Source organism: Pan paniscus, chromosome 2, assembly GCF_029289425.2.
Source record: "Pan paniscus chromosome 2, NHGRI_mPanPan1-v2.0_pri, whole genome shotgun sequence".
Taxonomy (NCBI): domain Eukaryota; kingdom Metazoa; phylum Chordata; class Mammalia; order Primates; family Hominidae; genus Pan; species Pan paniscus.
Window position 1 is genome coordinate 99,717,035 of NC_085926.1, and position 25,375 is coordinate 99,742,409.

The window sequence follows — 25,375 nt, forward strand, 5'->3', positions numbered from 1 at the left end:
GAGTCCATTATGGTCAAGAAATGGAAAAATACTTAGTTGTCATGTATATTAATTATTTTTCTTAAACCATGGGGTAATAGTCCGGGGGCAGGCCTGCTTTTGGGGCCTGTGTTAACCCCACTGTGCTCCAAGCACAGAGAAACACGGTGCAGCCCACAATCCCTTCTGGTTTCCTGAACAAGTGTCTTCTCAGGACTCCTCTCAGTTCCTGAATTTCACAAAACTGCTACCGACGTTTTACCAGTTAGAAAAATGTCCAAAATAGAATAACCCAGAATTGGGGATGGTGGAGGGTGAGGAAAGCATGCTTTGCCAAGAGACCGACATCATGTACAGTGAGAGTAAAAGGAACGGGCTGTTTTACTGGCGAATAGAAGTTGTTGACTAATGTCAAAGCAAGGAAAAGATTCAAAGATCCGCTATATCCGTGCTTATACTTGGCAAATCGCATTTCTCCGGTTCAGGGCACAATAAATTCCATCACTCCACAGGAAAGACTGCCCTACTAGAGTCAACTGCGGTTGTGGGCACTTTCGCTGACAAGCGAAAAGCCTTGAGGTAGGTGGATGCTCCCAGGAAACTCAGACGTCCGAAGTTCACGAGTTGGGTCGTGAGAGGGGCGAGACCTCGGTCGGCGGGGCGACAGCTGCAGTGTCGCGTCGCGAGCAGGAGCTTGGAGGCGTAGAGCGCCAGGGTGCCAACTTCGCTTCCAGGCCTGTGGGTTTCGCCCGGCGCGTGCTGCTGTCAGTCAACGCCCTCGGCCCGCCCCCGCCGAAGCTCCACCAATCGTAGCCGGGGGTCGGAGGTGAGGAGACGTCGCCGGGTGAGGAAGCGGGGGGCTAGCGGCCTGGCGCAGCGGCGACCGACCGGGGCGTCAGGATCCCTGGCCCCTGGAGAGCGAAGGGCGGGCGGGTCCCGGAGGTGAGTGCTGGAAGTGGTCTGTATGCGGACGTCGGGAGGGGCCGCTGCGGGCGGAGCGACCCATTGCCCGGCTCTAACAGCGCGCTACCAGACTGCGAAGCCCCTCCCTCCGCGCGCATCTGCTCCCGAGTCCCCAGCCCCGTGCTGATGGGTGCAGCCCCTGGAGTCGTGGCTATGGGCATAGGTGCCAGGGAGGGGAGGCCCGGGTCGAAGGCATAGGCAGAATTGGAGCCCTGGGTTGCCAAAGCGTCGCAGCTAAGAAGCCGGAGCCAAGGCTAGTACCGGCGGGGCGGGGCGGGGCGGGGCCGGGCGGGGCCGGGAGCGAGCATCTCCATCCTCAGTTTCCTCGACTTGCGGCAACGCCACAGCTCGGTACAGTTCGGACCTCCACGCCGCAGCGAAAGACTTCTGTCCCCCAGGCACCTTCACTAACCCGGTGCGGAGCACTTGGCGACGCCTCCCTGCCCATCTCATATCTCGCGGCTCATCGCTGCTCTGGGCACCAGCTGCCTCTTGGCTGGCGCTGCTGACACACGGTGGACTGTTCTGGCCTTACTGAGCTGCCGTTTGGGGACATCAGATTCAGGTCGTATGGGGAGAAACGAGTGTAACTTTACAAGGTGTGATATGGAGACCCTGGCCTGTTGCCCATTTCTGCCTGATCAAAGGCCACTAGGGTGGTAATAAGAGGGGTTCCGAGGCAGGATTTATGCAGCAATTGTGCAAAATTGTAAATTTTGTTTGCTTTTCATTATTTATATTAAAGGGGGATTGTTGCCACATTTCCTAAAGATAAAGAATCACACTGCTCTGGTGGGCCTCCCCCCCTCCTCACTGTGGTTAATTATCATTTGGAACATCAGGATATATTTGAAACTGGCAGGGCTCCCAGACCCTGATAATTGTTTGGAGGCAGCAGCATACTATTTCTCCGTAGTGTTTGGGTTCTGCTTTTCTTTGAATTTGTTTAGTATTTTTTTTTCCATGTCTGTTATCCTCACAATCTCTTTGGGGCCAATAGAGTGCTGTTATTTGTTACTGAGAAAGGAAACGAAGGGATAAATCACTGAAGTGGGGTTAGCCTTCCCCATTGCCTGGGAATTGGGTTGTCCTGACCTGACAATTTAAGTTACAATTCAAACATCATTTTGGAAAGGCCATCCTTTTACCAACTGAAACGAATAACAGTCCCTGGCCACTCTATACTAGTGGTTCTCCCACTTGGCTGTATGTTGTAATCATCTAGGGACCTTTTTAAAAAAAGCTACTTCTTGGGCCTATTCCTACAGATTCTGATTTAATTGTTTGAGCGGGGCCCAGGTGTTTGTATTTTAAAAAGCTTCCACGATGATTATTAATGTTCATGCAGGGTTGAGGACCACAACCTATCAATGTGTTCAATATTTAAAAAATAGCACTTAGTACAGTGTGACTTATATAACTGATTTTATTACTTCTCCACTTGCTATGTAACCTCCATGAATACATGGGGCCCTGCTTTGGAAGAAGGGCAAGGGAAGGTCCAGATGAGTCAGCACTTTGTGCATGTGAGGCTGCGGGACACGAAGGAGAAATGGAATCTGTGGAAACAAGTCCTGCAGACTACTGCCCCTGCTTCATCTTTTTTCAAGGATTGACCCTATTTGGTTAACCCATCATTGTTAGGGTCCTGGATGGGTCTCCAGTTCTTCGTTCTGTAGATCCTGCCCTGTTTCAAGGTCTTACTCAGCATCCTATGAAATACAGCTACTCTTTGCAGAGTTTGAAATATATGCATTTAAGTGTAGATATTTTCCATGTAAATCTGTGCTTTTGTCTCTTACTATTGTTCTGAACTATATATTCTGAACTAAAGTTCCAGACACTTGCTGTGACTAGTACAGTTACATTTATTTGGCTAACAGGTCAGAGTAGTTAGGATAGGGACTGCCTCAGAAACTGGACAGTTTCTATGCAGTTGTCCTATAATATATTATCTTTGTGGAATGGTTGCCTGAGAACATTAGCTCCCCAGAGGATAGGGTTGCTGTCTGATTTTCTTTGTTTAATATTGAACTCAGGAATTTCATTTGTGTTACTGACAATTGTAATTCCAAATGATGTAAGTGACTGCTTTGTAATTCTCTTGTGAGATGGGGGTAGGAACCCTAATGGCAGTCTGGGGTTGTTGTCACAGGCCATAAAGAAGTTAGATTGGCCACCATGAGTCTTGGATATGGAAGTAGGCTTAATAAAAATTTGGCAGAACACTTCCAACAAATACTGGGTTCCACATGTAAGGCAGAGCATGCATTTAACTTTTTGCTTGTTCTTTGCACATATTATAAAAATAAAGCATGAGTAAGTGGTGGTCTGACATTTGAAAACAGGATCACTCAAGTTTAGATTCCTTGAATAATAACTTTTAGATCTGTACAGATACCCCTTTTTTCTGTAGGGGAAAACAGGATCATTGGATCATTGAACTAAATAATTATAATAGTTTTTAAGAAAAATAACATTTGGAGCTTTTATCTTTGGTTTATATTTTTTCACTTATATTGCTGTTTATAAAGTTTTGGCCTTCAGCCAAGGTCTGAGAGTGATTTGCCATGTTGAAGTTCGTGTATTTAAATAGACTATTTAAATTACTGCTTTTTATTAGTAAGGAAAAGGAAACGTTCCTATGCCCACTCCTCCCACTATATCATGTATAACTCTCTGCCTGTAAAATTGTACTCTTAATTTCTAATGTTTTTCTTTACTTCATTTTCAGTATCTTTAACCTTTATATCATATGCATATTTTTGTTTCAGCAAGAAGAATTGTACAGAAATGTAAAAAACATTTATGTGTGCTTCAAATGTGGCATGAAAAAAATCAGGACCTCTGGTCAAAATTGCCTGAGTTCAGAATTTCATGCTGGAAGGAAAGTTAGACGTAACTTCTAATTTCTAGTTCCAATAAGCATCTCTTCTTGGAAAATTTCCAAAAAAGGTAAATTACATTGAATTATATATTGTTATTTTTTTGGTTAATCTGAGGAACTTTTTTCTAGAATCATTCCCTGCCAACACTGTTGTTCTTACTTGATTTTAAGGCTCCTTGCAAATAGCTTTCCTGTTATAATGCGTAGGTTTTATGTTTATAGGAAAATACCAGAAACCTGTTACAGTTTTTTTTTTACACTACAATTACCTCATGCCGTGAAATAGTTTTCTTCTTTTACTTAAAAATCTTTCAGTTTAAGTTGAATTGATTTCACAGATGTGATTTAATGCTTTGTTTCTGCTATGTCTCATCTTTAATTTTTACTTTTAGAAATTGGTTTTATTCTTTATTTTATTTCATTTTTTTTTGAGACAGAGTCCTGCTCTGTTGCCCAGGCTGGAGTACATTGGTGTGATCATGGTTCACTGCAGCCTCGACCTCCCAGGCTCAAGCAATTCTCCTACCTCAGCCTCCTGAGTAACTGGGACTATAGGTGCGTACTACCATGCCCAGCTAATTAAAAAAAATTTTTTTTTTTTTTTGTGGAGTTGGGGGTCTCACTATCTTGCCTCAGCTAGTCTCGAACTCCTGGTCTCAAGCAAACCTCCTGTCTTGGCCTCCCAAAGTGTTGGGATTATTGGCGTGAGCCACCATGCCTGGCCCAGCTTTATTCTTTGTATTTGTGATTTTTATTTCCCGGTGAAAAATTAGGACATACAGATAAAGGAGAAAACAAAAACTGCCAAGAGGTGACAACTATTAACATTTTAATATATATCTTTTCTTTTTTTTTGAGACGGAGTCTCGCTCTGTCACCCAGGCTGGAGTGCAGTGGCGTGATCTCCGCTCACTGCAAGCTCCGCCTCCCAGGTTCACGCTGTTCTCCTGCCTCAGCCTCCCGAGTAGCTGGGACTACAGGCACCCGCCACCACGCCCAGCTAATTTTTTGTATTTTTAGTAGAGACGGGGTTTCACCATGTTAGCCAGGATGGTCCCGATCTCCTGACCTTGTGATCCGCCTGCCTCGGCCTCCCAAAGTGCTGGGATTACAGGCGTGAGCCACTGCACCTGGCCTGGTATATATCTTTTCAAAGAGAGGTCTGTCTAGTGTGCCTCACGCAACATCTATTTAGGTGTACAGATGGGTCTCTCAAATGTCAGTGCTCTACTTACAGCACAGAGTCAGGTCTTTTCCTGGCACAATCCTCCTAAATTATTGTCAGTAGAAGCCTCTAGCTGGGAGGGACTTCTTGCATTGCTGCCTCTGGTCCTGTAGTTCTTTTGCTTTAGAGTCTCCTGCCCTTGCCTTCTTTCTGCATCACTGACAGCTGTGTGCTGCTGCTGCCTGGCTGAACCACACTGATGTCCTTTAAATGGCTAGTGTCCACACAATGCATGACCACACCTGCCTATGGTGCAACTAAATTCCTGTGGACTACCATCTTTGGTCTTTTCCCTCTCTGGCCATTGTGGAAACCTGATTTTTTTCTTATGGACAACTTTTTGAGAAGGATTTCAATGGCAGAACAGTTGGGACCCTGATGACAGAGTTATCCTCTATTTTACAGCCAGTTTCTTCCAAGAAGTTATAGACAGTTTGAGGTGGATGAGTGTCTGGATATTGGAGAGAGGAGGTGTCAGGAAATGGAGAAGCACAGTCTTTCACATTTCCTGGCATCCCTGTGGAGGTGGCCAGGACTGGTGGATTTTTTTCTCCTTAAGAAGGGACTGACATCTTGTCTAATATGAGTGTAAGCTTTTCAAGGGGAATTTCTGGCACTTAGTACAGTGTGTGGTATAGCGTAGGCCTCCATAATTATTTGTTGCATAGATTGTTGAATCATTGTGTACCATGTAAAGAACTAAGTACCTTGAGCAAATCAGAAAAGTATAATGCAGTATCATTAAGTTGCTTTTCTCTGATATATGGTTTTTTAAAAAAATACAGTCATAATTGGTATAGTCTAGTTTGAGAGATAAGAAATACAAATAGAGGGAGCGTGAGGGAGAAAAAAATACAAATAGAGATCAGCAGAGAAGTGAAAATAATAAGTGCTATGGGAACTCTGAGGATGGAGAGCTTGTTGGAATGGCTCACCCTTGTCTCCTTTGTGAAGCTGATTGGCATTGTCATTGTGGTTGGGACTGGTTCAGACAGGTGAGGCAGAGGAGTGAGAGAATGGGGGCTTGCCAGGTCCAACACGAAGTGGAGGGGAGAGTTGATGCAGCTGAGTTATTCTGAGATACTCTGCACCATGATTTTGTACCCTTTCTGCCTTTATTTCTGTGTCCTGCCCTTCATGGAAAGTCTCCCTGGGGATAGAATACTAGGACATTTTCTGTTTACCTGTATCAAAATGGCAAGTGGAAAGAGCATTTGAATTTGTTACGTGGGAGAACAGTTAGGCACTGCTGACTCTGAAGTCCTCTGCCTCTAGCAGGTGTGATGAAGGATTTCGGGATCCTGTTACCCATTTTTCAAGCTTGACTTTCCTCTCCCACATCTTCCAGGCAGGTGTGTGTCTTCCTGTGCCTTATTATGTAGCTGAGGGAGCATCAGGACCACATATGTGGTGGGGAGAGCTGGAAACCTGAAGAGTGTGTCGCATCTCCTGCCATACCTCTGTATGAGAGGGGTAGCACTTCTTGTTTGCCAGAGAATGTCAGGATGCTTTGCACAGTATCCCAGAGCTCTTCATGAAAACAGTTTCCTCTTCATGTTCTTTAAGTGTAAATAATGTAGCAGTGTTACATAACTTAAAGGGAAGGGGAAGGGAAGTGATTTTATTGACTGAGGTCTCTGTAGAAATTTAGCAGTTACTTTTATTTCACAATTTCTGAGTTTGAAGACATACTTCCTTACTTTCTTAAAAGTTAAAACCTAAATAGGCAATAGGGGAAATATTGTATTTACATGGAAGCCTGACACCGGGAAAGGAAACTTTGAGGAGATTGTCTGGAAATGAAAAGACGTTACTGTGCTCTGGCTCTTTGCTTTCTCCTTGTGACTTTGGGCCTTAGATATGGTTAAGGAAGAGGAAATGTGATGTTTTTCCTCTCACCCCACCCTAGGCCATTGCAATTAGTGATGTTCTCTCATCTCTCCTCTTTGAAGGATTTCTTTGAAGAAAAATGTGCTTCTTGAATCAACTGCAGTCTCTCCTCTACATAAGAGCTCTTAAGGGTACTAGCAAGATAGAAGCAAATGAAACTGAAAGCTCATCTGCAGCTCAGAAAAGCAAAGACATGGAATTTTAAAGAGTGAAGGTAGCATAGTGTCGGCCATGGGTGAACAAGACACAGCCAGACAATGTGGATCAATTTCTTCAAACTACGGCTTTTCTGCTGTCTGCTTGCAGTGTTGATGGTGGTGGTGCTGGTCATCAATGTTACTCAGGTAGAGGTGAGTACCCAGTATAATCCCTCATAACTAAGGGAGCCGAGTCTGGGGATTTGGGGCTAACTAGCCTGGGAAAACGTTGGTTATCGGAAGCTTATCGTAGTCACAGTTCTTGTTTTCATTTATTCGGTAAGGATTTGCGTGCTCACAATGGTTATATACTCTGCTAGTCACCGAGGGTACAGTGAAGACATTTCTTCACTTACAGGCCTTTCTTTCTAGAGCTCACATAAGTGTGCATGGAAGAAAAGTAGTAGTAATCATAATCACATAATAATAGTAATGATAATTGGACATTGTGAAAAGTACAAAAAGGAAAGGGAGCTGTTCTAGGATAACTTTAGAGTGATGAAGGAAAAACCTCTTCAAGGAGGGGACCTTTCAGTCAACCCATGGAAAAAAGCTGAAGGAGTATTTCAAGGGAGGGAGTAGATGAGTCTGTGTTGGAGATTACTAGATGGTACTCAGGGACCATGTCTTACTGAATCCCTCACAAGGGCCTGTCACTAAGAAGGTACTTAGTAGTGTTCCTTCTTCCCTGTCCCCAGCCCCAACATGAACTCATATAACCAAAATTTATGGTGGAGTTTCTGTATAAAGGATGCTGTCCTTTTGTTTTGTTAGCTTGTGGTACTTCTCAGATTACATATCCAACTTAATTATGGCATTTCTTTTCTTATTGGGTTTTATTAGCCTAAGGTGCTCTAAAAGCTAAGCCATAGGCTTTTAAAAAAATTTCTCCTGCTGGAATCAACTTTGTGGTTTTTAGCAGAACACCTAATCTCTCTGTGAAATGGGCACACTAAGGTCCTACAGATCTTTTTCTGTGCGCTGTGAGTAAAATTTGTTTGGTACTTTGGAGAATGTGAAGTAATTCTGTTAAAGATTCTGTTAAAGATTTCCTATTAGAAATAGGCTTAAGGCATAAAAGCTAGGTATTTCTTCTTCTTTTTCTTTGCTTAAACTGTTCTTGCGTGTTTTACTATATAAGATACCACCAATCCTACACCGATAGTTCCTTTTACCTGGAAGCTGTTGATGATGTGTCTAGATATTTTAGAAACTCCTCTTTTTTTAAAGTATTTTTTGTGGTAAATAACATAACATAGAATTTGTCATTTTAACCATTTTTAGGTGTACAATTGAGTAGCATTAAGTACATTCACATTGTTGTGCAATCACCCCACCATCTATGTCTAGAACTTTTTCATCTTCCCAAACTGCAGCTCTTTACCCATTAAACAGTGATTACCTAGGTCAGGCGCAGTGGCTCACACCTGTAATCCCAGCACTTTGGGAGGCTGAGGTGGGAGGATCCCTTGAGGTCAGGAGTTCAAGACCAGCCTGGTCAACCTGGTGAAACCCTGTCTCTACTGAGAATCACTTGTACCTGGGAGGCAGAGGTTGCTGTGAGCCGAGATCATGCCACTGCACTCCAGCTTGGGCTACAGAGGGAGACTGTCTCAAAAAAAAAAAAAAAAAACACAACAAACCCAAAAAACAATGATTACCCATTCCTGCCTATCCCCTGCCCCTGGCATTCACTCTTCTACTTTGTGTCTCTATGAACTTGACAACTCTAAGTACCTTATACCAGTGGAATCAATCATATGATATTTGTCCTTTTTTTGTTTGTTTGTTTGTTTGTTTGAGACAGAGTCTCGCTCTGTTGCCCAGGCTGGAGTGCAATGGCACGATCTTGGCTCACTGCAACCTCTGCCTCCTGGGTTCAAGCGATTCTCATGCCTCAGCCTTCTGAGTAGCTGGGATTACAGGCGTGTGCCACCACGCTTAGCTAGTTTTTGTATTTTTAGTAGAGATGGCATTATGCCATTTGACCAGGCTGGTCTTGAACTCCTGACCTCAAGCGATCGTCCCACCTTGGCCTTCCAAAGTGCTGGGATCACAGGTGTGAGCCATGAAGCCTGGCCTGGTATTTGTCTTTTTGTGATTGGCTTATTTCTGTTAGCATAATGTCCCCAAGGTTCACTCATGTAGCATGTATCAGAATTTCTTTTCTTTTTAAGGCTGAGTAATACTTCTCTGTCTACACATAGACAGAGGAATATTATTCAACCTTAAAAAGGAAGGAAATTCCGATACATGCTACAGCATGTACATACATACCACATTTTGTTTATCCATTCATCTGACATTTGGGTTGTTTCTACCTTTTGGCTATAATGGATAACAAGTATTTCTTCAAGACTCTGCTTTTAATTCTTTGGAATAGGTACCCGCAAATGGAATTGCTGGATTATATGGTAATTTTAATTTTTTGAGGAACCGCCATATTATTTTCCATAATAGCTGCATCATTTTTTATCCTTATCAGCAGTACACAAGGGTTCCAATTTCTTTGCATCCTCGCCAGTACTTGTTATTTTGTTTTGTTTTTTTGATAGTAGCCTTCTTTGTGGATGTGAGGTAATGTATAACAGTAGTTTTAATTTGCATTGCCATAATTATTAATGATGTTGAGCATCTTTCTATCATGTGCTTTTGGATAAATATCCAATTCCCGTACTCATTGTTTAACGGAGTTGTTTGTTTGTTTTTTGTTGTTGTAGAGTTGTAGGAGTTCTTTATGTGTTCTGGATATTCACTCCTTATCAGACATAAGATTTGCAAATATTTTCTCCCATTCCATAGGTTGCTTTTTCACTCTGATTTTGTCCTCTGATACATAAAAATTTTTACTTTGGATGTAGTCCAGTTTATCTGTTTTGACTTTTGTTGCCTGTGTATTTGGTGTCATATCCAAGAAATCATCACCAAATTCAATGTTGTAAGACCTTTCCTCTGTGTTTTCTTCTAAGAGTTTTATAGTTTTAGCTCTTACGTTTAGGTCTTTGATCTACTTTGTTAACCTTTAAAAAAATTGTGATGAAAACACATAAAATTTGGTATCTTAGTTATTTTTAGGTGTACAGGTCAGTAGCATTAAGTCTTTTTTTTTGAGACGGAGTCTTGCTCTGTTGCCCAGGTTGGAGTGCAGTGGCATGATCTCGGCTCACTGCAACCTCCTCCTCCCAGGTTCAAGTGATTCTCTTGCTTCAGCCTCCCGAGTAGCTGGGATTACAGGCGTCTGTCACCAAGCCCAGCTAATTTTTGTATTTTTAGTAGAGATGGGGTTTTGCCACGTTGGCCAGGCTGGTCTTGAACTCCTGACCTCAGGCGATCCACCCACCTCGGCCTCCCAAAGTGCTGGGATTACGAGCATGAGCCACCATGCCTGGCCTCAGTAGCATTAAGTCTTATTTACATTGTCTTGGAATAGATTTCCAAAACCCCTTTTATCTTTTTAATATCTGTAGAATTGTGTTTATCTTATTACTCCTGATCACTCTGACCAGAGATTTGTGTTTCATTGATCTTTTTGAAGAACCAGCTTTTGATTTCATTTTCTGTATTTTTTCTGTTTTTTTGTTTGGTCAATTTCCATTCTGATCTTTATTATTTCCCTTCTTCTGTTTACTTTGGATTTAATTGTCTCTTCCTAGTTTCTTAAAGTGATAGCTAAAGTCATTGTTTTGAGATCTTTCTTTTCTAATTAAATGTTTAATGCTATAAATTTTCTTCTACAAGGCTGGGTGTGGTGGCTTAGGCCTGTAATCCCAGCACTTTGGGAGGCTGAGACAGGAGGATCACCTGAGGCCAGAAGTTTGAGACCAGCCTGGGCAACATAGTGAGACCCCATCTCTACAAAAAATTTTGAAAAATTAGCTGAGTGTAGTGGTGTGTGCCTGTTGTCCTAGCTACTTGGGAAGCTGAGACGGGAGAATCCCTTGAGCCCAAGAGTTTGACTTTATGGTGAGCTGTGATCATGTCACTGCACTTCAGCTTGGGCAGCAGGGTGAGACCCTGTCTCTAAAAAAATAAAAATAAAAATAATAAAAAATGTATTTCTATATACTGCTCTAATGTATACCACACATTTAGATATTGTTCTCATTTTCATTTTCATTCAGCTGAACTACATTCTAATTTCCCTTTTCTTTTCTTTAACCCATGTGTTATTTAGGTTTTTTTTTGCGACAAATTTTCACTCTGTCACCTAGGCTGGAGTGCAGTGGCATGCTCATGGCTCACTGCAGCCACAACCTTTGGGATCAAGTGATCCTCCCACCTCCCCCTCCCAAGTAACTGGGACTACAGGTGTCTGCAACCATGCCCAGCTAATTTTTTATGTTTTTGCAGAGATGGGGTCTCACTATGTTGTCCAGGCTTTTTTCAAACTTCTGGACTCAAGCGATCCTCCTGCCTAAGCCTCCCAAAGTGCTGCAATTACAGGTGTGAGCCACTGCATCCAGCCCCATATATTATTTAGAAGTGTTATTTAACTTTCAAATATTTAGATATTTTGCAAATACCTTTCTGTTATTGATTCCTCATTTAATTCCCCTGAGAGCATACTTTGTATTACTTGAATTCTTTTAAAACATTATTGAGATTTGTTTATGGCACAAAATATGGTCTATTTTGGTATATATTCTATGTGTACTGGAAAGGAATGCGTTCTGCTTTTATTGCGTGGAGTATTCTATAAATGTCAGATCAACATGGTTCATGGTGTTGGTTGTCTTCTGTATATCTTTACTATTTTCTGTCTACATGCTCTATCAGTTATTGAAAGGAGAATATTGAAGTCTCTCACTATAATTGTGAATTTGTCTATTTCACCTTGCATTTCTGTCAGTTTTCACTTCATGTGTTGTGAAATTCTGTTCTTAGGTACATAAATGTTTAGAATTGTGTCCTCTTGATGAATTTAGTTGCTTTATCATCATGAGTTGGCCTTCTTCATGCTTGGTAAAATTCTTTGCTCCGAAATGTACTCTGTATGATATTATATAACCACTCTAGCTTTCCTTTGTTTGCTGTTAGCAAGTATATCTTTTTCCATAATTTTATTATTTTTTATTTTTTTTGAGACAGGGTCATGCTCTGTTGCCCAGGCTGGAGTGCAGTGGCACGACCATGGCTCACCACAACCTCTGTCTTGCGGGCTCAAGTGATCCTCTCCTCTCAGCCTCCTGAGTAGCTGGGACAACAGGTGTACGCCACCACGTCTGGCTAATTTTTTGTATTTTCTTTTTAGATACGGGGTTTCGCCACATTGCCCAGGCTGGTCTTGCACTCCTGGGCTCAAGTGATCCAGCTGCCTTGGCCTTCCAAAGTGCTGGGATTACAGGTGTGAGTCACCACACCCAGCCAGTTATTATTTTTTAAACCTACTTGTGTTTTTATATTTATTTATTGAATTGTATTTTTTTTAAAACTTTTATTTTAGGTTTGGGGGTACATGTAAAGGTTTGTTACACAGGAAAGCATATGTCAATGGGGGTTTGTGTACATATTATTTCATCACCCAATTATTAAGCCCAGTACCCTCTCTGCTCCTCTCCCTCCTCCCACTGTCCCTGCTCAAGTAAACCCCAGTGTCTGTTGTTTCCTTCTTTGTGTTCATAAGTTCTTATCATTTAGTTCCCACTTACAAGTGAGTACATGCCGTATTTGGTTTTCTGTTCCTGTGTTAGTTTGCTAAGGATAACAGCCTACAGCTCCATCCATGTTCCCACAAAAGATATGATCTCTTTCATTCTTATGGCTGCATAGTATTCCATGCTGTATATGTAATATAAGATTTTCTTGCATTTTCTTATATTTTTTATGGAACATAAGATTTTCTTTATCCAGTCTGTTATTTATTTATTTATTTTTGGGTCAGAGTCTTGCACTGTCACCTGGGCTGGAGTGCAATGGCGCGATCTCTGCTCACTGCAACCTCCGCCTCCCAGGTTCAAGTTATTCTCCTGCCTCAGCCTCCCGAGTAACTGCGATTACAGATGCCCACCACCACGCCTGGCTAATTTTTGTATTTTTAGTAGAGACATGGTTTCACTGTGTTGGCCAGGCTGATCTCGAACTCGTGATCTGCCTGCCTCAGCCTCCCAAAGTGCTGAGATTACAGGTGTGAGCCACCGTGCCCGGCCTTATCCAATCTGTTTTTGATGGGCATTTAGGTTGATTCCATGTCTCTGCTATTGTGAATAGTGCTGCAGTGAACATTTGCATGCATGTGTCTTTATGGTAGAATGATTTCTATTCCTCTAGGTATACACTCTGTAATAAGATTGCCTGGTGGAATGGTAGTTCTGCTTTTAGGTCTTTGAGGAATTGCCATAATACTTTCCACAATCGAACTAATTTACGCTCACACCAACACTGTGTAAGTGTTCCCTCTCCTCTTCAACATTGCCAGCATCTGTTATTTTTTGACTTTTTAATAATAGCTATTCTGACTGGTGTGAGATCTCACTGTGGTTTTGATTTGCATTTCTCTAATGATCAGTGATATTGAGCTCTTTCGCCGCATGTGTGTCTTCTGAGAAGTTTCTGTTCATGTCCTTTGCCCATCTTTTAATGGGGTTGTTTCTTGTAAATTTTGTTTCAGTTCCTCATAGATACTGGATATTAGACCTTTGTCAGATGCATAGTTTGCAAATATTTTCTACCATTCTGCAGGTTGTCTGTTTACTCTATTGATAGTATCTTTTGCTTTGCCAAAGTTCTTAAGTTTAATTAGATCCCAGTTGTCAATTTCTGCTTTTGTTGCAATTGCTTTTGGTGTTTTTGTCATGAAATCTTTGCCCATTCCTATGTCTGGGATGGTATTGCCTACGTTGTCTTCTAGGGTTTTTACAGTTTTGGATTTTACATTTAAATCTTTAATCCATCTTGAGTTGATTTTTGTATGTAGTGTAAAGAAGGGGTCCAGTTTCAGTTTTTTGCATATGGCTAGCCAGTTATTCCAGCACCGTTTATTGAATAGGGGGTCTTTTCCTCATTGCTTGTTTTTGTCAGCTTTGTTGAACATCAGATTGGTCATAAATGTGTGGCCTTGTTTCTGGATTCTCTATTCTGTTTTGTTGGTCTCTGTGCCTGTTTTTGTACCAGTACTATTCTGTTTTGGTTACCGTTGCCTTGTAGTATAGTTTGAAGTCAGATAACATGATGACACCAGCTTTATTCTTTTTGCTTAGGATTGCCTTGGCTATTTGGGCTCTTTTTGGTTGCATATGAATTTTAAAATAGTTTTTTCCTGGTTTTGTGAAGAATGTTGTCGGTAGTTTGCTAGGAATAGCATTGAATCTGTAAATTGCTTTGGGCAGTGTAGCCATTTTAATTATATTGATTCTTCTTATTAATGAGCATGGAATGTTCTTCCATTTGTTTGTGTCTTCTCTGATTTATTTGAGTAGTGTTTTGTAATTCTCATTTTAGAGCTCTTTCACCTCCCTTGTTAGCTGTATTCATGAGTATTTTATTCTTTTTGTGGCAACTGTGAATGGGATTGCCTGTCTGATTTGGCTCTCAGTTTGGCTGCTGTTGATGTATAGGAATGCTGGTGATTTTTGTACATTGTTTTTGTATTCTGAAACTTTGCTGAATTGTTTATTAACTAGAGGAGCTTTTGGGCTGAGATTATGGGTTTTTCTAAATATAGAATCATGTCGTCTGCAAACAGAGATAGTTTGATTTCCTCTCTTCCTATTTGGATGCCCTTTATTTCTTTCTCTTGCCTGATCCTCTGGCTAGGATTTCCAATGTTGAATATAAGTGGTGAGAGGTGACATGCTTTTCTTGTGCTGGTTTTCACGGGGAATGCTTCCAGCTTTTGCTCATTCATCTGTGGTGTTTTCATATTTAAAGCAGATTTCTTCTAGCTAGCATGTAATTGGATCTTGTTTTTTATCTAATCTGACAATCTCTGCCTTTTAGTTGGGGTGCTTAGCCTGTTTACATTTAATATATTTTTTGAAAGCATTATGGTTACATCTACCATTTTGCTGTTTGTTTTTTATTTGTCCCACCTCTTCTCTATTCCCTTTTTCCTTTTTTTCTGCCTTTTTTTTTGTATTAATTGACAAGGTCTTTTTTTTTTTTTTTTTTTTTTTTTTTTTTTTTTAATCTGTGCTTTTCCAGTCTGGCTGGTAGGAAGTACTATTCCTGTATAAACTCAGGTTATTGTTTTTATTTTTATTTTTATTTTTGCTTTCAGTAGTTCTTTCCCCAGCCTCCAATAGTTTCCTTATACACATATGCTTATCATCGCTCTGTTGAATACTTGAGTGGGACTGTCTGTAGATCTCCTGAGTTATTTTTCTTCACAGTTTTGCTTTCCTGTGAATTATAATCACCATGGTCTTTAAGACTCTCAGCCTCATCTCCTTGCCTTGGGTGCTTTGCCATGCTCCACCGGGGCTCCTCTTCCTGTGCTGCAGCCTGGAAACTCTCTCAAGACACTAAGCTAAGGACAGTCCTTGGGCTCACCTCGTTTGTTTACTGTCTCTCAGGCATCACTGTGTTTTATTGTCTGATGCCTAGTGTCTGGAAAACCATTGTTTCATGTATTTTGCCTTTTTTTTTTTCAGTTGTTTCATGTGGGAGGCTAAATCGCATTACTGTTTCTCTATCTTCGCTGGAAGTGGAAGTTTGAGGGACTTGAATTTGTGGGGAAAGAGATTATAGAGAAGCTGAAGAGGGGGAGGAGAGGATGAGATCTAGAGCACAGATGGAGCATATAACCTTTTATAGGACAAGGAGCATGAGTATATTGTGAGTATTCTTGTTATTTTATTAACTACATAGGAGGAGCCGTGTTCCTTCCTCTGACCTAAGAGGGAAAGATATCCTGATGGTTGGCAATGCAGATACATTTGCTTAGAGAGTAGGACATTCAGGGAGTTTCTGGCTGTGAAGAAGATGGAAGGTAGGAGGGTAGAGCCCAGGATGTTTGTGTACAGGGATTTGAAGTAATGGTTTTCTAGATTTCTAGATGAGTAGGATGGCAGAGGGACAATAAATTTCAAGACCTTAAGTGTGCATGGCACTTACTGCATTGGTTTTGTGAATGTGTGTGTTAATTTTATCATATTCAACACACAAAGTATTATAATAGACAAAAAAAGATAGTTGTGTAGTTCTTGGGTAGAGGAGGAGGAAGGTAAAGGGAGAGACAGGGAGACTTGAGAGGGTAGGCCGCAGTCCCACATCAGTAATGTTATAACAGTCAGGAAGGAATGTTAGAAAATTATTCTTTTGTTCTACTTTAGTTCTTGGAAACTTCCGTACTTAATGCCAGCTAAAGGCTCTAATTATTTGAACGAACTAACTCTTCTCTACTGAATGGAGAAGGCAGGTATCAATATTGAATAAACAGTTGTGATATTGAAAATCAGATGCGTCTTTTAGTGGAGTGAGCTATAAGCATTTTCACCTGTCTGAAGAGGTCATCTTGTCCAGCATGATACTGTTGTCATGAATTTTAAGCTGCTTATTCCTGTGATGATAATTGATAAAGAAGCTTGGAGTAAATGGGGAAAAGGCTCTGGCTCTGAAATTTGGCAGTCTCTCACTCTCTAATCCCTTTCCATACTATGCTTCTGACACTCACTATACTCTTATGATTGGAGTATCTTATCAGTTTCTAAAACGCAGACTCAATTTTAATGAAAAATATTACATAAGCTGGGCACAATGGCTCGTGCCTGGATTCCTAGCACATTGGGAGGCCCAGGTGGGCGGATCATCTGAGGTCAGGAGTTTTGAGACCAGCTTGGCCGACATGGCGAAACCCCCGTCTCTACTAAAAATACAAAAAAGCTGGGCGTGGTAGCGGGTGCCTATAATCCTAGCTACTCGGGAGGCTGAGACATGAGAATCACTTGAATCTGGGTGTCAGAGGTTGCACTGAGCTGAGATTGCACCACTGCACTTCAGCCTGGGCAACAAAGTGAGACTTATCTAAAAAAAAAAAAAAAAAAAAGCAGTCCATATTATGAGAAGGGGGTATTGGTAGCAATATCTAGCAAAAGATTGGAGGGAGAATTGCAGTCTTTTATTTCTCCGATAAACTCTCATTGAGCAAGTTCTGCATTTTTTTTCTTTTGCCTTATTCATTGATATTTTAGATATGTATTATAACACCTGTGTATTAGGGCTTTGGGCTTCAAGTAAAGACGCCCGATTCAAGCTAATGGTAATATATATTACTCATTTGAATAGAAGTCAGTAGATAGGTTGGGCATAGTTCTTTTGGGAATCAGCCTCTGTTTGTCTGTAAGCCTCTTAACTGTGCCTTCTTTTGTGTGTTACCTTTCATCTATGGCATCCTCCTTCATGGTTGATTGTAGGATGGCTACCAGAGCAATGGCGTTTTTGCTTTCTTGTACATGCCCACCTGAAGAAACAGTTGTTCTCTTGAAATGATCTCAAGGTACTGTGTTTTTTCATTTGCAAGTATAATTCAAATAGCTGTTACCAAGGGGAATTAGTGGTGCCTGGATTTGGCTGCATGCAAGCATAAACCTCCAGCAACCTCACCTGGTTCTCATAGTCCAGAATTGGGTCACATGCCCATTCCTGAACCAGCCGTTTACCTGGGACTACCCCTCCATCAGTTAGGCCCACCCCTGGGCTGACAGGTCAGCAAACAGCATTGCTATGGTTCACTAGGCCAGGAGTGAAATGGATGTGGGACAGGCAATCACCATGTTCACTCCAGCCCATAGGTTATGATGGCTTGAGGAGTGAGCCATCTGTTTGGTATTTCCTCTTAGCTCTAAACCTAAAAAGATGGCGGGTGTGAAGTTGCCCTTGTCTTTAGGAAAATTAAGCAAATTGACATTTTTGCATTTTTGTCATTTGCAAGTAAAATTCAGGGGAATTACACCAAATGTGTGGTGATTTCTGGATTGGGTTGCATGTATCAGTCAGTTGGGCGAGGAAGAGAGGAAAAGGTTAGGAAGAGGAGCTATGCTGTAAGCACATGGTGCATGATTTGGTCCTTAATGGTGTGTCACAGACTTACAACAACTAAAAAGGAGAGGGTGGCTGGAACATTTCCTGAAAGGTAATCAGTAAGGTAATAAAGGGAATTTTTCAAAGTCAGTTTTGTTTTCCCCATGCCATTTTTTAAATGAACAAATACTGCCATATACTCCTTCAAAATGAAGCCTCCTAAATGAGATTCTTTAAAGTGAAAATGTGTGTATGTTAGTATAAAATCAGAGGGGAAAAATACAGAATCTAAGAAGAGCATTAAACATTCTTGTATCTTGAGATTATTTTTACCTTATGTAGGATTTTGAAGTGGTTTGTTATAGGTGGGGATCCTGAGGCCTTGTTTAAGTGTTTTACTAGAAACAAGGAAATGCTATAGCTATTGAGGAGAGAGATTTTTGGTTTTGCTTTGTTGTTTATCCCCCTGCAGTTTAACCAATTGCATAACGTAAGATGTAGTTTTCTACATCTTAGGTAGATTAGTTATATGCCTCAGGTTAGGTATATAACTTTTTTCCTGCCCATTTGTTCCTGTATCCTGTTTACTAATAAAGTAATTCATGGAATAGATGGAAATTTCAAAGAATGGAGAATGGTATTAAGTACACAGTTGGATCCCCTCCCCATTCTTTACTCTGAGTGAATGTAGTTGCTTAATTTTAATTATTTGGGTAGTTAGCACTAATTATACATTACATACTTATATCTTGATTTGTGAGCTTTACGAGGTATCTCCTGACTTGTTCAGATGAGGCAGTGTATCATGGGTGGTTAAGAACACAGGTCTCAATTCAGACAGCTTGGCTTCTAATCCTCTGCTGCTTCTAACCTACATGGCCTTGAGCAAATTATTAAGCTATTCTTTGCCTCAGTTTCGTTGTCTCTAAAATGGACATAATAACAGGACTTACCACATGTGATAATTTGAACATTGAATTTAAAGATTCATGTAAACTGTTTACAAGAGTATCCAGCACGTAAGTGATCACAATAAATGTTGGCTGTTTCTGCTACTGCTGTTTTTTAATTTTTCTTTTTTTTAAGCACAGGGTCTCACTCTGTTGCCCAGGCTAGAGTGCAGTGGCACAGTCATTGTTCACTGTAACCTCTAACTCCTGGGCTCAAGCAATCCTCATATATATACACATATATATGTATGTGTATATATGTATGTAGATATGTATGTAGATATATGTCTATATATATAATGTATATATATGTGTGTCTATATATATATATATATATATATATATTTTTTTTTTTTTTTTTTCTTTTAAAGTTTTTGAGACAAAGTCTTGTTCTGTTGTCCAGGCTGGAGTGCAGTGGCACGATCTCAGCGTACTGCAACCTCTGCCTCCTGGGTTCAAGCAATTCTCGTGCTTCAGCCTCCTGAGTAGCTGAGATTACAGGTGTGTACCACCACACCCAGCTAAATTTTTGTATTTTTAGTAGAGACAGGGTTTCACCATGTTGCCCAGACTAGTCTCGAACTCTTGAGCTCAAGCGATCCCGATCTGCCCACCTCTGCCTCCCAAAGTGCTGGGATTACAGGTGTGAGCCACTGTGCCCAGCCCAGTTTTAATTTATATTTATTTATTTATTTGTTAGAGACAAGGTCTTGCTCTGTTGCTCAGACTGGAGTTCCATGGTGTGATCATAGCTCACTACAACCTGGAGCTCCTGGGTTCAGTGATCCTCCCAGCTCAGCCTTCCGTGTAGCTAGGACTACAGGCATATGCCACCATGCTTGGCTAACTTTAAAAAAAGATTCTTGTAGAGATGGGGGTCTTGCTATGTTGGCCAGGTTGGTCTTGAACTCCTGGCCTCAAGCAGTTCTTCTGCCTCAGCCTCCCAAAGTGTTGGAATTACAGGCATGAGCCACTGCATCCGATCTACTACTGTTAACATAATGAAAGATGAGGCCTCTGCTTCATTCTCCTTCCACAATTTGTAAAATTAATTTTATTTCTATATATAACATTAAATAATGTATCTAGTCCTTTTATTTCCCCAACAGCATAATATATCTTAACTTCCTGCTCTAAGTGATGAAGAAAGCACTACTCATTCTTACTTATTTATTTATTTATTATTATTTTTTTGAGATGGAGTCTCATTCTGTCGCCCAGCCTGGAGTGCAGTGGCACGATCTTGGCTCACTGCAACCTCTGCCTCCTGGGTTCAAGCAGTTCTCTCCCTCAGCCTTCCGAGTAGCTGGGATTACAGGCGCCTGCCACCACACTCAGCTAATTTTTGTATTTTTAGTAGAGATGGGGTTTCAGCATGTTGGCCAGGCTGGTCTTGAACTCCTGACCTTGTGATCCATTTGCCTCGGCCTCCCAAAGTGCTGGGATTACAGGTGTGAGCCACCGCATCTGGCCTACTTCATTCTTTTATATTTGATGTCCACTAGTTATAATATTACTTTTGCATCATTAGGTGCATTCTTTATGGATTGTATCCTTCAAGGAATTGGTCCATTTCATCTGGGTTATCAAATTTATGGGCATAGAATTATTCATAATATTCCTTTATTCCTTTAATGTCCATGGGATCTGTAGTGATGGCTTCTCTTTCATTTCTGATATTAATAATTTGTGTCCTCCCTCTTTTTTTCTTAGCCTGGCTAGAGGGCTTATCAATTTTATCGATCTTTTAAAAAACCAGCTTTGGGTTTCATTGATTTTTCTTTATTGATTTCCTGTTTTCAAGTTCATTGATTTCTGCTATCATGTTTATTATTTTTCTTCTGCTTATTTTGGATATTGTTTGCTCTTCTTTTTCTAGTTTGCTAAGATGTAAGGTTAAATTATTGATTTTAGGTTGTTTTTCTTTCCTAAAATATGTATAGTACTATGAATTTCCCTCTAAGCACGTCTCTTGCTTCATTCTATAGTGTTTAATAAATTATATTTTCACCTTCACCTAGTTAACATATTTTTAAATTTCTCATGAGATTTTGTATGTTACCCATTTGTATACCATTTTGGGATTTTTCCAGCTCTCTTTCTATTATTGATTTCTAGTTTAATTTCATTATGGCTTAAGAGAAGACACTGTATGATTTTTATTTTAAAAAATTTTTAAGGTGCATTTTATGGCCCAAAATGTGGTCCGTTTTGGTGAATGTTCCATGTGAGCTTGATATGAAGTAGTTTACAGATGTCAACTATATCCAGTTTATTGATGGTGCTGTTGAATTCAACTATGTCCTTACCGATTTTCTGCCTACTGGATCTGTGTATTTCTGATAGAGGATTGTTGAAGTTTCAGACTATAATGTAGATTCATCTATTTCTCCATTAGTTTTTGCCTCACATGTTTTCATACATGTTAAGGGTTGTTTTTTTTTTTGGAGAATTGACTCCTTTATTATTATGTAATGACCCTCTTTATCTTTGCTAACCTTCCTTGCTTTGAAATCTGCTCTGTCTGAAATTAATATAGCTACTACTGGTTTCTTTGGATTAGTGTTAGCATGGTATATCTTTCTCCATTCCTTTACTTTTTTCTTGGTGTTTCTCCATCTTAGGTTGGACTGGGTGGCTCGAGTGGGCTGGAGTTGGATATTTCCCTTCTCTCAGGTTGGTTAGGCTCTGATAAAACTCCCAATAGGCTAGGTTCTGATAAAGTGGTTTCTCTTGAGGGGCAGCTTTGTTAAGAACAACACAGTGCTCTGCATACTTCAAAATGGGTCCTTTTCCCTTTCTCTTCCCGGAAGCCCAAGGGGATTTTTCTTTGATATTCACTGTGAGAATCTGATTGAGCTCCTGGAGCTAAAACTCACAGAAGTGTGGGGAGCCCTCTGAATTTATGCCAAAATACAGAGACCTATTATAGTGGTAATTTCTGTTGTTTGTGTCTTCTTCTTCTTCAGTACTTGGACCATGAGACTGTTTCAGCCACTTTCATCGACAGCAGTGGACAGTTTGTTTTCTCCCAGGTGACAGGAATTAGCCGAAATCCCTACTGTGGCTATGATCAGCAGACCCTGTCCAGCCAGGAGCGCATGGAGGAGGACTCCTTGCTGGCTGCCTTGCACCAGCAGGTTCCTGATGTGGGCCCAGTCCCCTTTGTGAAGAGCACTGACCCTTCTTCCAGCTACTTTGTCATCTTGAACTCTGCTGCCTTCTTTAAGGTGGGAAGCCAGCTGGAGGTGCTGGTTCATGTGCAGGATTTTCAAAGAAAGCCCAAGAAGTATGGTGGAGACTACCTGCAGGCCAGAATTCACTCCCCCAAGCTGCAGGCCGGGGCTGTGGGCAGGGTGGTGGATTACCAGAATGGGTTTTACAAGGTTTTCTTTACTTTGCTATGGCCAGGCAAAGTTAAAGTGTCCGTATCTCTGGTCCACCCCAGTGAAGGGATCAGAGTTCTTCAGCGCTTACAGGAAGATAAACCAGACAGGGTCTATTTCAAGAGTCTCTTCCGTTCAGGAAGAATTTCTGAAACTACTGAGTGCAACGTGTGTCTTCCTGGGAATCTGCCCCTGTGTAACTTTACAGACCTCTACACTGGGGAGCCCTGGTTCTGCTTCAAACCAAAGAAGCTCCCTTGCAGCAGCAGAATTACCCATTTCAAAGGTGGATACCTGAAGGGTCTCCTAACCGCTGCAGAGAGTGCTTTCTTCCAGAGGTATGTACTGCTTTTTCTTGGGGATAATTTGAAGAGTTCTTTTCCACTGTCCTTGTCCCATTTAGGAGACTTTCTGGTGTTCGGTATGTGTTTCTTACCTCTCTCTCAACTTGGCCCAATACAGAAGAGGTAGTGAATAAAAAAAAAACCATAGATTTGTATTTTTCATTAGTGTTTTAAAAATGAAGCTTAGTGCTTATCTGAGTCCAAATTAAAGACCTTTTACCCTTGAATTTTTGTTCTTTACCCTCATATCTGTGTTTTCCTTTAGAACCACATAGCATGTTTACACAGTAGCTGTGTAAGTAAAATCCCTTATTCACAGAACAGATAGAAGTTATCCAAGGGTCACGTGTGGTGGTGACTCATGCTTGTAATCCCAGCACTTTGGGAGGCTGAAACAGGAGGATTGCTTGAGCCCAGGAGTTTGAGACCAGCCTGGGCAACATAGCAAGACCCCATCTATTTTATGTAAAGAAAAAAATAATCCAAGAACAGGGCTGGTAGGGCTGGTAGTCAGGCTGGTGTTTTATCTTTGTATCTAGTGAACTGAAACTTTAAAAAGTAACATAATAACAGTTTTTAAAATCATTTGAACCTACTGATTAAAAAACTATGAAAATGGCAACATTGCTGGGTTGACTTAATAAGCATAGGAAGTCAGGAATACCACAGAAAACTATATTTTTTAAGCTAAATAGTTGTTGAAATTATTGCAGTATTGTGTTCAAATTTCTATTTCAAATGTAAGCTTAAAATATTTTCAGCATGATGAGAAATACATGGAATAATGTGCAGAAAGGAATATGGAACCAGTATGAATTAAAATTTGTGTTTTCTTCAACATTCCATAACATCACTAAGAAATAAAAAATTATAAAAGCTACATGGTTAAAAAGTACCATTCTGGCCAAGCGTGGTGGCTCATGACTGTAGTCCCAGCACTTTGGGAGGCTGAGGTGGGAGGAAGGCTGGAGCCCCGGAGTTTGAGGTTGCAGTGAGCTGTGATCACAATTGCACTACAGCCTGGACAACAGAGTGAGACCCTGTCTCAACAAAAAGTGCAATTGTTTGAAAGAATGTATACATGTTTTTTACTTTTTAGTGAAATATATTGTTTTTAAACATTCCTTGGTAGAGAGAATTTTTTTGTTGGATAAAAGGGAGGTATTTTTGTTAAGGATATCTGGGCACCCTAAAAAATTTCATACTTTATGTGCACTCATTACTGTATGGGAGAAAAGTTGCTACCATAAAGTGTGTGGTTTGTAGGAGCTCCTAAAATAAAACCCTTCAGTTTTCCACCCTGAAGTCAGCTTTTGGTCATACCAGATTATGTACATATGTAGTGGGTTCATGCCATACTTTTAGAAGGCCAGCAGAGGGAGCACTACTCAATGTACAGTGTTTACTGTACTGCTGAGAAGACTAGTATTTTCTATGGCTCAGTACAAAATGAAAACAAAATTAAATTTCACAACTCCTCAAAACAAAACCAAAACAAAATTTTTCGTTTTATTCGTGGGTTCAGGTTTCAGACATGCTATTTATTAGTGACTGAGCAGATTATTTTATTTCTGTGTACTTTTTTGCCTATATATGAAGACTACTCAATTACCCTATTTTAGAGGGTTTGTTTGTTTGTTTGTTTTGCAACAGGGTCTCACTTTGTCATCCAGGCTGGAGTGCAGTGGCATGATTGCAGCTTGCTGCAGCCTCAACGTCCCGGGTTCGAGGGATTCTCCCACCTCGGCCTCCCGAGTAGTTCGGACTACAGGTGTGTGCCACCACACCCAGCTAATTTTTGTGTTTTGTAGAAATGTGGTTTCACTATGTTGCCCAGGCTGGTCTTGAACCCCTGGGCTCAAGTAGTCCTCCTGCTTTGTCCTCCCAAAGGGCTGGAATTACAGATGTGAGCCACCATACCCCGTTAGAGTTGTGTTTTTAGATTTTTAAGTTATTATGGATACATCCTAGTTGCACATATTTTTGAGGTAGATGTGATATTTTGATACAAGCATATAATATGTAATGATCAAATCAGGGTAATTGGAGTATCCATTGCCTGAAGCATTTATCATTTCTTTGTGTTGGGAACATTCCAATTCCACTGTCATAATTGTTTTGAAATATATAGTAAATGATTGTTAACTATAATTGCCCTATAGAGTTATGTTGTCAGTCTACTTAGTGGCCTAGCAAAGAGGAAGAAACATAGTAATTTATGCAAATTCCAGGTGGAAAATAGAGAAAGTTTAGAGAACTAAATTAGTGTAAAACTTAAAAGTATTTCTGACTATAAATTCTACCATTAAAAACAAAAAAGCACCCGTGAACCCACAAGGATAAAATAATGTGTTTGTCCCTGCCCTTCGTTGCATGTCCTGGGTGAGGCTGGTTGATGGTACATTGTTGTAGAATAATTGCAGAATTTTATTTACCTGGAAGTTTGCTGAGAAAACAATGTCTGAGGTGGTGTAAGTTTTTGGAAAGCAAACATTTGACAGAGTCCTCATAATTGATTTTCATTTTCCACCCTTTATTCTGTTAAAGTTCTGAAATATTGCATAAGGCCATCTGAAAAGAAAAAGACAAAGATTGAAA

The 25,375-nt window shown here is 40.7% G+C and overlaps 1 protein-coding gene across 10 annotated transcripts in view; it reads left to right on the forward strand.

Moving 5' to 3' along the window:
• Positions 1–751: 751 nt before the first annotated feature.
• Positions 752–25,375, forward strand: part of NXPE3 (neurexophilin and PC-esterase domain family member 3) — a 47,386-nt gene continuing 22,762 nt past the window's right edge. The window contains exons 1-7 of one of the 10 annotated variants that reach the window (XM_063602495.1): positions 1,247–1,541; positions 3,717–3,897; positions 4,267–4,384; positions 7,007–7,294; positions 17,491–17,573; positions 19,451–19,548; positions 22,017–22,771. In XM_063602495.1, coding sequence (XP_063458565.1) covers positions 22,149–22,771 — 623 coding nt within the window. In that variant the 5' untranslated portion in view covers positions 1,247–1,541; positions 3,717–3,897; positions 4,267–4,384; ... (2 more) ...; positions 19,451–19,548; positions 22,017–22,148. Of the gene's footprint in view, positions 922–1,237; positions 1,542–3,716; positions 3,898–4,266; positions 4,385–7,006; positions 7,295–17,490; positions 17,574–19,450; positions 19,549–22,016; positions 22,772–25,375 lie in introns of those variants that run through there. The other 9 variants (XM_055110223.3, XM_063602497.1, XM_063602496.1 and 6 more) reach the window with 9 other exon arrangements.